The 14182-nt window shown below is 32.9% G+C and overlaps 1 protein-coding gene across 4 annotated transcripts in view; it reads right to left on the reverse strand.

Moving 5' to 3' along the window:
- LOC107841780 (beta-amyrin synthase) overlaps positions 1-13726 on the reverse strand; it is a 23016-nt gene extending 9290 nt beyond the window's left edge. Inside the window, exons 1-4 of one of the 4 annotated variants that reach the window (XM_047396494.1) lie at positions 13624-13726; positions 10930-11150; positions 7523-7708; positions 6916-7005 (exon numbers count right to left, since the gene is read on the reverse strand). In XM_047396494.1, the coding sequence (XP_047252450.1) occupies positions 6916-7005; positions 7523-7708; positions 10930-11130 (477 nt within the window). In that variant the 5' untranslated portion in view covers positions 11131-11150; positions 13624-13726. Of the gene's footprint in view, positions 1-6915; positions 7006-7522; positions 7885-10929; positions 11151-13474 lie in introns of those variants that run through there. The other 3 variants (XM_047396493.1, XM_047396496.1, XM_047396495.1) reach the window with 3 other exon arrangements.
- Positions 13727-14182: the final 456 nt, after the last annotated feature.

Raw genomic sequence — 14182 nt, forward strand, 5'->3', positions numbered from 1 at the left:
GGCCTTGCTGTATGGAGCGGAGTGTTGGCCAGTTAAGAACTCCCACACCCAAAGAATGAAGGTGGCAGAAATGCGGATGTTGCGCTGGATGTGTGGACTGACCCGAAGGGATAGAGCTCGGAATGAGACTATCCGGGAGAAGGTTGGGGTGACTTCAGTGGAGTGTAAGATGCGGGAAGCACGATTGAGATGGTTCGGACACGTGAAGAGGAGGGGCATGGATGCCCCGGTCCGTAGGTGTGAGAGGCTAGCGTTGGATGGTTTTAGACGGGGTAGGGGTAGACCGAAGAAGTACTGGGGTGAGGTGATTAGGCGGGACATGGAACAGTTACAGCTTACCGAGGACATGACCCTAGATAGGAAGGTCTGGAAGACGCGAATTACGGCAGAGGATTAGGGCCTGTTCGGGTCGCTAATGTAGGGAGGTAATTGGTGGGGGTGTATTCCTGGTATGATTCCGTATTCAATGTTCTGTTCCGTGTTCCGTGTTCTATGTTTGTTACGAATCTGTGTGCTTTCCTCTGCTTTATATTCCTGCATTCCTGCTTTACTCTGTTTTATATTCCTTATGGCTGCAGTATCTATGTTATGTCATCTGCTTCTGTGCTGTACTATGTGTTTGTTTGATATCTCGTAACTTGAGCCGGGGGTCTTTCGGAAACAGCCTTTCTACTTCATCAGAGGTAGAGGTATGGACTGCGTACATCTTACCCCCCCCAGACCCCACAAAGTGGGAATACACTGGGTTTGTTGTTGTTGTTGGGTGTCTTGTTTTCTTACCTTCTAGCAATGTGACACCCCTTGTTTTCTTTTATGTTTTTTGTTTGTTATATTTATTATCTGTCTTGAGTTATCGAAAAAAATCTCTCTACTTCATTGGAGGTAGTGGTATGGACTGTGTACACTTAAACCTCCCCAGAACCCACTTTATGAGAATACACTGGGTATGTTATTGTTGGTGGTGGTGGTGGTGGTAGCTCCTTAAATCTTATTAAGCAGGCAAGAGAGAACTTGCAAGATAGGTTCAAGATTAAAGACTTCGGACAATTAAAATACTTCTTGGGGATTGAGTTCTCTATATCAGAGAAGGGTATTCGGATGTGTCAAAGGAAGTATGCACTTGCATTAGTGTATGGGTTGGGTTGGGGTTGTCAGGTAGCAAACCGGTCACTACGCCTCTAGAGTTTAATCACAAGTTAACTTATGTGGAGTTTGATAAGGCTACTATAGCAAATCTGTGAAAGATGATCCTCAGCTTGTGGATAAAGGTAACTATCAAAGAATTGTGGGGAAACTTCTATACTTAACTATGACTAGGCTTGATCCGGCCTTTGTTGTTCAAGTACTTAGTTAGCATTGCATGCTCCTAAGAAAAGTCACCTAGAAGCATCTTTAAAAGCAAGGAGGTACATAAAAAGGAGCCCAGGAATGGGGTTGTTTATGCATGCAGGATGGTGCACATAACTCATAGCACACCACGACTCAGATTGAGGAGCATGCGAAAAAACTTGGAAGTCTATGATGTGACTGGTTATGTCGTCAGATTTGGTAAACTAATATCCCGGAGGTCTATGAAGCAGTGCAAGTATCCAGAAGCTCAATTGAGGTTCAGAAGCATGGATACAACAGTTGCTGAAATAACTTAGTTGACAAGTTGATACAAGAAAACCCAAGGAAGACACAAAACCACACACCAAAACAGCCCACTAGTCAAGGAACGTGGACCTCTTTGATGACCACACTCGGATTCACAATAACAACAATAAGAACGAGTTATAATGGTGTGTTTCAACACCAAAACAGCCAACAACCCAAACTAAGTTACAAGACAAGAAGAAGAACAACAATATTATTGAACAACAAGAACAACACGGTTACAATAACAAGAACACTACCACGGTTACAACAAGATAAAGATAGAAAGATAGACCAATGGAGGTATAATCTTAAGAACCCAAGAGTCTCTTCCACTCTTAGACCCTTAACACTACACACTACAATTACCTATCTCTTACAATTGACACAAGAGAGGCGTCCACTATCCAAGCACCAATGTATCAAGCTAAATGCAACACACAAATGAATCCACACTTGTGTAATGCCCTAGTTTTGGTTGGACGCTCTCTCACTTTAAGAGAAGTGTTCTTTCAATGACAATAAACAACTAAAGACTAAAAACCCTACAAGGTTCTATTTATATTAAATTACAAAAATAAGAGACAAAAGACTAAAAGACCCTTTAATGAAAAGGGATTCAAAAGGTGCCCATGGGTGTGTTTGGGGCGGCCTTGTGCACTCCAAGGCCCATCTTCAAACTTCAAATTGCACACACCCTCGGTTGCATTCAAAATACTCAAAAATCGTTCATGGTCATGATCGTACTCGTATCATCCTCTTCATATTGAGAGGAATTTGCCCACAAATTCACGACCTCACCTCTTTTAGAGAGGCACTTCACAATCTCCTTCATGCGGCGACACATCTTCTCCATTTTCCTCACCTTGCATTTCAACCTCTTCTTGCTCTCCATCTTGAGGTTTGCCATCAACCTTAACCGATTCAATTACCACTTTTTCTCCAGGATAGTACAATTTTTCCTCTCTTAGGATCACGCTCCTCCGGTTTGGACACTTAATAACCTTGTGCCCCCACCCTTGGCATTTGAAGCATTGAAATCCCTTGGAATTGGAAGTGGAAATTGGTTTACCTTCATACCTTGGGGACTGTTTTGGGGCAGCCTTGGTGTTCTCGGTTTGGACAGCCATGAATGAGCTCTCTTTGAGCTCCCTTTCAACCTCCAATGCCGCTTGGAAGATGCCATCAATAGTGTCGAACTTAGTCGAACTTATGAAGTGTCATGCGAGTGGAGATGTCCTTGTTCAAAGCGACTTTGAAGCGCACGATGTCATGACTCACTTGTTTTCCCCGGTGATCTAGTTTTAACATCAATTGTTGAAATTCGTCGTAGTAAGCCATGCACTCTTGCTCCCTTGCCTCAAATTGTACAATTTGGCAAGGAGCTCATGTCTATGTCTCGGGCAAGTATCTTTGCCGCATAAGGTTCTTCAACCGAAACCAAGGAGGAGGTTGTCCCCTAATCATCTCATTCCCAAACCGTTTAACATACTCCCACCATGTATTAGCATACCCTTCGAAGTGAGCTATAACATAGCAACTTTTCTTTTCTTCAATGAGATCATTAAGTTGAAAGATCTTGTCACAAGATGACTCCCATGCAAGGTAGGCTTCGGGGTCGCTCTCACCTTTGAAGACGGGAAGGCTCACTTTGATGGAATTGAGACCTACATCTGGTTTGGGTGGCCATCTCTCACCTCTCAGCCTAACTCCCCATGTCTACCCCTCACCTCTTTTTCCCTCAAGTAAACATCACCATAATCTCCATAACCCCCATGTTGTTCCTCCCTACCATATCTCTGTTGGGTCGATTTGGATTAAGTGGATTTGGATTTGGTGGAAAGTAAGACCCTTGGTTTAGTGAAGTTTGGATTGGAATGTGAGGCCTTTGGTTAAGTGGAGGGCTCGGGTTTGATGTTGGTATTTGGGTTCCAAATTCTTCTTGTTGGACTTGGTGAAGTGGAGGGTAGGTTGGTCTATCAAACTCTCAACTTTGGGAAGCATTTGGTGGTTGATCATTTGATGTAACATTTCGGGGGAGATGATAGGGGAAGTGTTTTGATCATGTCCACTCGAGGACATATGATAGTGTTGAGAAGTAGAGGGACAGCTCCTTTGGCTTTCCACTCATTCCAACGTCCCACTCATAGTAGATACATCCCCTTTCAACGAAGATACGTCCGTTTCTAACTTCGCAAGACTCACTTGCATTCTTTCCAAAGTGCGGTTAAGGCCCTCAATAGATCCATGAGGATATTGGTATCATTGTTGCCCACAGTTTGGGAGGTCATTTCCTCCATTGCAATGTACCTAAGAAAACACCTACAAAACTATAAACGAGTTAGTTGTAAAAGAAAGGTCCTCACACTCTCTCTTTAATTCTTTGCCTCTCGGGTTTCTTCACTCGCTCACACAAGTGTGGCAAGCTTGATTGTATTCCGTGCTTGAGAGGTGGACCAAGAATTTGCAATGACTCAAAGAATAAACACACAAAGGAATGAAAACGCGAAGAACGATTTCAAAGCTAACTTACAATCTAGTACTAGCTTGCAAGTTAGATTTGGAGTCAACAAATGAAACTAAAGACATAATAAAATGAAACTAAGAGATCAAAATTTGAGCTTAAAATATGTTGCGTGAATAGTAAAAGTGTTGGTCACTGTTTTGGCACCATTTTATTCACCAATTTGAAGTTTTGATCACTTTACAATTTGAAATGGCGAATTTTGGTTAATGGAGGGAAGACTACAAGTCTTGGAACTCTTTTCAATTTTCAAACACAAGTCTTGACTTGACTAATACTATTCCCACAAAACAAGGCCCTTGAAACAAGGAAAAGTGATTGTAAAAGTTGATGTCAAGTCTGGAAAGTGATGGGTTTAAGTCCTTTCACCAACAAGCTTTACAACTTTTATCTTCAACTTTTTGAATCTATTTTGCACTTTTTATTGATTAAGTTATAAGACTAGGTGAAGAACAAGATGAACACAACAACAATCTTCAAGAACTACAACAACAACACTTTCAACGCCCACTCTAATTCTTCACAACAACACCACAACACACGAACACCTTTCAAGTTCATAGTAAAACTTCAACAAGTTCAAGCTCAAATATAGATCTAGACACCCTTAGTGTTAGTGAATCAAGAAACACACTAGACTAACAAAAAGATTACTAGATCTAGACACACAAACAAGTTTTCGACCAAGACAACAACAAGATTCAACTTTCGGCCAAGAACAAGATTTCAAGAACACAACTTTTTCTCTTTTTTTTTTTGTATTTTTTTCAACTACCAAGCCCAAGATTGATTTTGTTGGAACAAAATCAACTACAAGCTTTGATACCAAATGATACAAGAAAACCCAAGGAAGACACAAAACCACAGACCAAAACAGCCCACTAGTCAAGGAACCATGGACCTCTTTGATGACCACACTCGGATTCACAATAACAACAACAAGAACGAGTTATAATGGTGTGTTTCAACACCAAAACAGCGAACAACCCAAACTAAGTTACAAGACAAGAAGAAGAACAACAATATTATTGAAAAACAAGAACAACGCGGTTACAATAACAAGAACACTACCATGGTTAAGACAAGATAAAGATAGAAAGATAGACCAATGGAGGTATAATCTTAAGAACCCAAGAGCCTATTCCACTCTTGGACCCTTAACACTACACACTACAATCACCTATCTCTTATAATTGACACAAGAGAGGCGTCCATCACCCAAGCACCAGCGTATAAAGCTAAATGCAACACACAAATGAATCCACACTTATGCAATGGCCTAGTTTCGGTTGGACTCTCTCTCACTTTAAGAGAAGTGTTCTTTCAATGACAATAAACAACTAAAGACTAAAAACCCTACAAGGTTCTATTTATATTACATTACAAAAATAAGAGACAAAAGACTAAAAGACCCTTTAATGAAAAGGGCTTCAAAAGGTTCCCATGGGTGTGTTTGGGGCGGCCTTGTGCACTCCAATGCCCATCTTCACACTTCAAATTGCACACACCCTCGGTTGCATTCAAAACCAAGTTACTCAGACTCTTCACTTTCGATGCAGCACCCGTGTCGACACGACATGGGTGTGGGTGTGGGATCCGTACCTGATCTGGTCAACCGATTTTCGGTACTTTGATCAAAATCGACTAGAAAAGTCCGGACAGATTTAAGAAATTTTGTAATCAAAACAAAAGCTAAGGTGAAATTGAAGGAAATGGAATACCTTGTATATAAAAATTTCTATGTTATTTCTTCTTGAATAATATTTTTTCCTCAAGTTTTTCATATAATATCTCATAATTTATATTTTATAACTCTATTTTTAGATATTTAAATTATTTTTTGCCGAATCCCCGCACCCGTATCCATCCATAGATCCATATCCCCGAATCTTTAAATTGAGACCGTAAAGGATCCAACCTCTAGATCCGTACCCGTATCCCACACCCGCACCCGAGTCCGAGCAACTTAGATTCACAATACTCAAAAATCGTTCATGGTCATGATCGTACTCGTATCACAAGGAATTCTTGGAGTGATAGCTAAGCTTCTATTCAAATAGCAGCTCATCCTACATTTCATGAAAGGACCAAGCATATGGAAAGAGAAAAGCAATAAGAAGGACTGATACAACACATTGGCACAAAGGAGAAACAAACTGATCAGTTACATTGGAAGATGATAGTTTTCCCTATTTTTTTTTTCTCAACTACTTCTGCATTCTTCTTCCTTATCTCGACTCCTTGCTTTTGTTCAACAATGGTTGTATGCCTCAACATTATAATATGTAAAATTGTATAAAGAGTGTATATCAATTTGAAATTTTAGTCTTTAGTGTGTATAAATTAAATGTTATGATTATTGGATAAAATCTTTATTTCATTAGATCAGAAATGCAATTAAACTATAGAAAAATAAAACCGCATATGAAACATTTATGCGTTCCATGATTCTATCGGGTATAAAATCGCTTCTTTGGATGCTTTTTAACCGGGTCTAAGACATGGATTGGGTTTAAGTTTTTATGAGTTAAACAAATTTTAATGGGAAATGGCATGCCAACTATAGGGAAGGAGGGTTTTGTAGTGTTTAGTATATTCTGAGGAAAAATAGTGACATTTTAGTCCTAAAAGAAACAAAAGTAATTTTAGTAGGCAATTATCGGAACATGAATGATCATGGAGGAAATTAACACCCAATTCTATTGTCTAAAGTATAAGAAAAACTCAAATATTCATTGTGACATTAAGTCATATACCTGGTGACAATATAAATACCGAAGAATTTCCTTACGATGCTCAGCTGGGAATACTGTATTAAGATGCCCAGTGATATACATACACATAACCTGAATTTTGGGTTCCCAGGAAAATGAGCAAAGAATTAGCTTTAGCATATGCAAAATTAATTATAACAACAACAACTTATCCAATATAATTCCACAAAGTTGAATCTGGGGAGGATAGAGTGCACACAGATCTTACAAGGGAGAGAAACTGTTTCCATTACAACCTCATATCAAGTTGTATAAGATTGCACAAGTAGACACACGAGTCCAATGTAGCATAATACAAGTAGGATGCAACAAGGACACGAATTGGCCATATAGAATGCATGTGTCTACTTGTTCAACTTTATACAAATTTAAATGTCTACTTGTACACTCGCAAAGTTGAAAAGCAAAGATGCGAGTTGAAGCCAAGTTAAAGGGCAGTTTATGTATTATTCCTAAATAATATTTGATTTTTTAATGTATTTTTCACGTAAAAAATCATAATTAAACATTGATTTTCAAATAAAGTAAAAAAAAAAAAAAAAAGATTCATGGCCAAACGGATCCTCACTCTCGAAAACAAGAAACTTACAAGAGGCGGAACAAAGAAGAGAGGACCAGTAATTTCAGCAGGCCAATGTCCATCACTAGCCTGTAAAGCTGAGAAGAAATGAACAGCTCTACGTAATGCAATTGTAGCAACTTCATGGCTAATTTCTTCACCTTCATCCACTTTTACTGATGGAATATTCTGTTTGAAATTCTTTTCTCGGAGACACTGCAAAATATTTTCTTTAAAAATAAATTAGATTTCTCATATTGATAAGTAAGCAAGAAAGAAAAAGGTTATCTCAAGTGTAATCTAGCAAAATCATAGAGGCAGGAAAAGGTGGGGTGTTAGTGGGCGGAGGGCCTGTATAAATTGTTTTCGTTGTTTCTATTAAGAAATAGAGGTGCGTGGCCGTGTAAACATAGCCTAACACTATAGATATTTTTTAGCATCAATATTCGATATTAATGAGCAAAAATAAATGTACATTGATTTAAAATAATAATTTTTTAAATAATAATAATTTGACGGTATTCACTAAGGAGTGAAGTTTTATAAGATAGTTTTTTTTCACATAATAAAAAAGTGTGATGTGTCATGTAATTGAGTTATTTTAATTGTTTGATGATAAGATTGAGACCTGTTACAAAATATAAAAAAGATGTAGAATTAATATTCATAGGATTATTTCATATAAAAACTGAAACAAAAGATACTTCAATTAACATCAAAGTCTTGGATCATCTCCTCAAAGATGATTATGGTTGAAGCAGCTACAACAAACATGTCATAAACGCATATTTTTCTTATTTTAATTAAATACTATTAATTTTCTAACATAAATGACTTATAATAATTAATTAGGGGTGATATAATAAAATCACGGCACAACTCTTGAAGTAGCCATGTCGAAATCAATGTTTTAATTAAATATTATGAATTTTTTAATACATAAATGACTTATAATAATTAATTAGGGTGTTACAGTAAAATCACTGTTGAAGGAGGTCAACTTAAGTTAATACATCAAAAGTTAATTTATCATTTTATTTCTATTTTATTTTTTAAAAATATGATTAAATTTTTAACACTTAGATGACTCATAATAATTAATTATAAGCAATCTTTAGCAAAATTATGGTTGAAGTAGCTGCAGCAGACATGTCATCTATTTTTTTAATTAAATATTACTAATTTTTTAATACATAAATGACTTATAATGATTAATTAGAGATAATATAGTAAAATCACTGTTAAAGCAATTGAAACAAACGTCATAAATATCTATTTTTAATTAAATATTATTAATTCTAATATATAAATGACTTATAACAATTAATTAGGGGTAATATAGTAAAAAAATTATTAATTCTAATATATAAATAACTTATAGTAATTAATTTAGGGTAGTATAGTAAATCACAGAGCAATTAGGGATGATATAGGCAGACATGTCATCTATTTTTTTAATTAAATATTATTAATTTTTTAATACATAAATAACTTATAATAATTAGTTAGGGATAATATAGTAAAATCACGGTTAAATCAGATGAAACAAAAGTCATAAATATCTATTTTTAATTAAATATTATTAATTTTAATATATAAATGACTTATAATAATTAATTAGGGGTAATCTAGTAAAAAAAAGATTATTAATTCTAATATACAAATGAATTATAATAATTAATTACGGATAATATAATAAATCACTAAGCAATTAGGGTAATATAGTAAATGACGAAGCAACTGATTTTTGTAATTAAATATTATTAATTTTTAATACGACTTATAATAATTAATCAGGGATGATATAGTAAAATTACGGTTAAAGCAGCTGAAACAAACGTCATAAATATCTATTTTTTATTTAAATATTATTAATTCTAATATATAAATGACTTATAATAATTAATTAGGGGTAATCTAGTAAAAAAAATATTATTAATTCTAATATATAAATGACTTATAATAATTAATTAGGGATAATATAATAAATCACGGAGCAATTAGGGGTAATATAGGCCGACATGTCATCCATTTTTTATAATTAAATATTATTAACTTTTTAATACGTAAATGACTTATAATAATTAATTAGGGATGATATAGTAAAATCATGGTTAAAGCAGTTGAAACAAACGTCATAAATATCTATTTTTTAATTAATATTATTAATTTAAATATATAAATGACTTATAATAATTAATAATTAAAGCAGCTGAAACAAACGTTATAAATACCTTATTTTAATTTAATATTATTAATTCTAATATATAAATGACTTTTAATAATTAATTAGGGGTAATATAAAAAATCACGGAGAAATTAGGAGTAATATAGGCAGACATGTCATCTATTTTTTTAATTAAATATTATTAATTTTTAATACATAAATAACTTATAATAATTAATTGGAGATGATATAGTAAAATCATGATTAAAGAAGTTGAAACAAACGTCATAAATATCTATATTTTTAATTAAATATTATTAATTCTAATATATAAATGACTTATAATAACTAATCAGGGGTAATATAATAAAAAAATATTATTAATTCTAATATACAAATGAATTATAATAATTAATTAGGGGAAATATAATAAATCACGGAATAATTAGGGATAGTATAGTAATTGATGAAGCATTGGTCGAAACCAGTGCTTCTATTATATAGAAAAATTAGTTTTGAATATGAAAGACAATTAAATAAATAAAAAAATTACTTTCAATATGTATAGTTATAGTTAATTAATTAAATTAATATGAAAAGAAAAGTCATAATCTCATTTATAAAGAATTTATTTAAAAAACAATTTTTGGAAAATGTTTTACGTCGTACCAACCACGCCCCTAGTTTTTGCTCTATATACCTCACCCTAACTTGCCAAGTGTCAACTCCTAACAAAAAGTATTCAAATAAGTCCTCAATAATAAAAGGAAAATTTATTTTAGTATCAACTTTGAACCATATCATGTAATTGAGATGAAGAGGTTGCAATTTTCAATATTGGTGACTAAATTATTGTGCCTAGTAATTCTTTGAAAAAATGAAACTCATTGATCACTTACAAATTAAATTAAAAAAATGACCTTTATAAATATCTTATTAAAGGATAGTAACACTATATAAAATAAAAAAGTATTAGTACCCTACAAAATCAATTGTCTATTTGAAACTTCATGTTTTTTCTAAGAGACTTTGTCAAAGGTGTAAACTAATGATTTGAGTCAATTTGGTGACAATGACATAGTTATTCCAAAAGATCAAATCCAACTTTTAGATGGCTGAAATTGGAAAAGTCAAGATACTTTGGGTTAATAAATAGACGGATCACTAATCCGATCAAATTTAAAAGGATTGCATTGATTATATTTTCATTGACTAGTTTTACTATTTTAATCTTCAAGACAATGAATAAAAAAAGAAGATGGTTATAGACCTGCATTCGGCAAAGAAGATCGCTATTGGACTTGACTTTATAACGATTGTTCCAAAATTGTTGATGGGCCTGTTCGATCTCAGCCCGTTCTTCTGCAGTTCCAGCATTTGGATCGAACTCCCATATTTGTCGCCCAACATAGTTGTTTGTGCTGAACAAATATGGCCCATCTTCTCCTTTTGCAATTTTCAACTTCCACATTCTTAATTTCTTATTTCTATCTACAAGTGCACAATTTAATGTATTAGTGAGAATTTTACACGCAACTATAGGCAAGGGCGGATCTATATGTACTCAAGGGTGGCACGGCATTCGCAGATTTTGATTGAAACTTTGTGTATATATGCATATAATGCAGAAGAATTGAATATATAATATACTTGTCATCCCTTGAACAAAGTGGCAATTAGTGCAACTGGCAATAGGCAGAAAATATCACCGCACTGACCAAGGTTTGAAACCTATTAATGAGCATTGTATTTTTGACTTGTTCCTTTGCTTGCACAAAGGGAGACTGCTCAGCACTTTACCACCCACCACCACCACCACCAACACTTCGTTTTTTTTGTGTCTTTTTCGTTAGATGTATGTCAAGGGCTTAATTGTCTTTTTATTTTCTCTCTTTTTTTTTAAGGTTTTTTCATTAATTTCATTTACTTGCTATTTTTTATTAATTTAAATGGATTATTTTTCTTTAATTAATTTCTACTTTTCTAAAACTTTCTCTTGGTTAATCTTTTGATACTAGTATTTGATGTGTATTTGTGTGAATTAATGAGTATTAAATCTTAAACGTCACATAAATATTTATAAGAGCATATGAAAATTTTAAAAAAGTTCACGTCTATAAAATTATGGATATTATTATGTTAGAGATTTTAAAATTTAAAGTTTTCGATCGTTTGAATTTATATGATATTTTTTCTTTATTAGTTGGTCTCGAAAAGACTGATATATTTCTACATTTAGTAACAATTTAACTTCAAACTCTCAATTTTACCCTTAATGAGATTATTTATAACAACACATATATTTATGACTTATTTTAAACCATAAATTTTAAAACTCTTTTTTTTTCTTAAATGCATGCACAATCCAAACACCTTGATATAAATTACTATAGAAGGAGTATCATATCTCCAGTTCTGCACAATAGCCATAATTTTTAGTTTATACGCTCTCTATCACCTTCTTTTTTCAGCTTACTGCATTATTTTTAGATTATTCATACATTTTAACTTATTTTTTCTAAAAGAAGCACAAACACAAATATAAGTTTTGAGTCAAAAGTTATATATTTTTGCAAAACCAGTCACTACTCTTGCATGTAGATTAAAATTACTTTTTATACATACTCCCTCCATTTTAAATTGATTGACTTATTTTGATTTGACATGAAGTTTAAAAGAATAACGAAAACTTTTGAATCTTATGACCTTAAATTAAAGATATGCTCTTTCTAATCCCAAATAAATAAATTTTTAAGCCATTTTTCAATATTCAAAATAAGTGAGTTATGGATTCTTCAAAAGACATGTTGACAATTTCTTTTAATTTTATCCTTCATTTACACTTTCTAAGTTATGAGTTTCAAAGGATTTAATTGACTTTATTTTGATGTGGCTGAAACTTCAAGAGTAGTTTGCTAATATCTAAAAGAGTAAGAATGAAAAATAAAATACAATTTATGTCCTAATTTTTTTCCTTAATAGACGTGCATTGATGTTTTTTAATCTAGTGGTCTTAAATATGTTATGTAAAAGTTTGAATTAAAAATTGCTAAAAAGGAAAGAAACCTTCTTTAAATAGACTAAAAAGAATAATAAGTCAAACAAATTGAAATGGAGGAAATATACATACTCCCTCCGTCTCAAAATAATTGACACTTTTACTAAAAATAAAATACTTAAAATTTAAAAGACAAAGAGAGCATTAATTTTTTTTTTGTTTCAACTTAACATTGACATTAATTATTCTAGAATTTAGAGACACATAAATTGATAAGGATTAAAGAATTGTAATAAGAAAAATATTAGTCAAATCATACTCTTAATTATTTTTTCCTTAAGAATTGTACAAAATCTAAACTTATCAATTATTTTGAGACGAAAAAAGTGTGTGCGTGTATATATATACACACATGATCTAAAAACTTTCGAAAAAAAAAGTAAAAATAGTATAAATACCAACCCTTTTGAAAGTAATTATACTCTCTTTCACTTTTTTAATTACTTTGTTCTCTCTCCCTATTAATATACATAACATATCCAACATATACATAGCATTCGATGTATATGTTGGGATTTTTGTAATATGTTTATGGAGTTGGAATTTTTTGTAATATTGAAAACATAAGTTGTGTATTTGTGTAAACCATCCTTCATAGGTGCGGAACTAGATTAAAAAATCTGGTGCTCCGGCATTCATTAAACTCGACACAAAATTGATATAATTATATAAGAAATGTATAAAAACTAGTAAAAGATGGAAAAAACATCCATGGAATAAAAAAGATAAGATGAGTGCTTTAATTTCTAAATGATACCTTAAAACTTTGAGTGTTAAAATGTGTGTTTGAACCTCTCGAACACCCACATTTCTTAAATTCTGGTGTATGAAAAATACTTACTAAAGATAAGAGTGATGACAAAAATTATTTTTATAAAAGAAAGAATAGAGAGAGCAAAGACTCACCAAGAGAAAGAAATTATAATTGTGTGAAAATAATGAGTGATCTATGCAACTATTTATGCAAAAACAAGTAAGCATTATTGTTAGTTTTTTTTTTTTTCTTTTCTGGTCATAATTATGATAATGAGCTAATAATGCCGTCCATTGTCCTTATCTTTAATTTCCCTTTTCCCTTTCTTTTTTCACTAGTAAAATTAAGGGTAGTTAATCAAGGGCGGAGCCAGCCCTCTTTAAGGGGTTTGATCGAACCCTCTACATAATTAAAATTATTTTTTATGTGGCTATAGTAGGTGTTGAATCCCCTTCGACTTAGATTTTTTAAAATATTGAATCTTCTTACTTGAAATTCTGGATTCGCCTCTATAGTTAACTCTTAAAAGATAAAGTGAGAATGCATGTATGATTAATATGATTAAGTGATAAATATTATGAAATACAATATTATGTGGATGTCTATTAGATGTAATTTCTTTATTCTTTTATTACTATTCACCATTATGTTCTATCTCTTCATTACCTCAAATTCTTAAAGTATTACTATCTCCGTTTAAAAACGAATCAC

This window comes from Capsicum annuum, chromosome 9 (genome assembly GCF_002878395.1).
Source record: "Capsicum annuum cultivar UCD-10X-F1 chromosome 9, UCD10Xv1.1, whole genome shotgun sequence".
In the NCBI taxonomy this organism is placed as follows: Eukaryota; Viridiplantae; Streptophyta; class Magnoliopsida; order Solanales; family Solanaceae; genus Capsicum; species Capsicum annuum.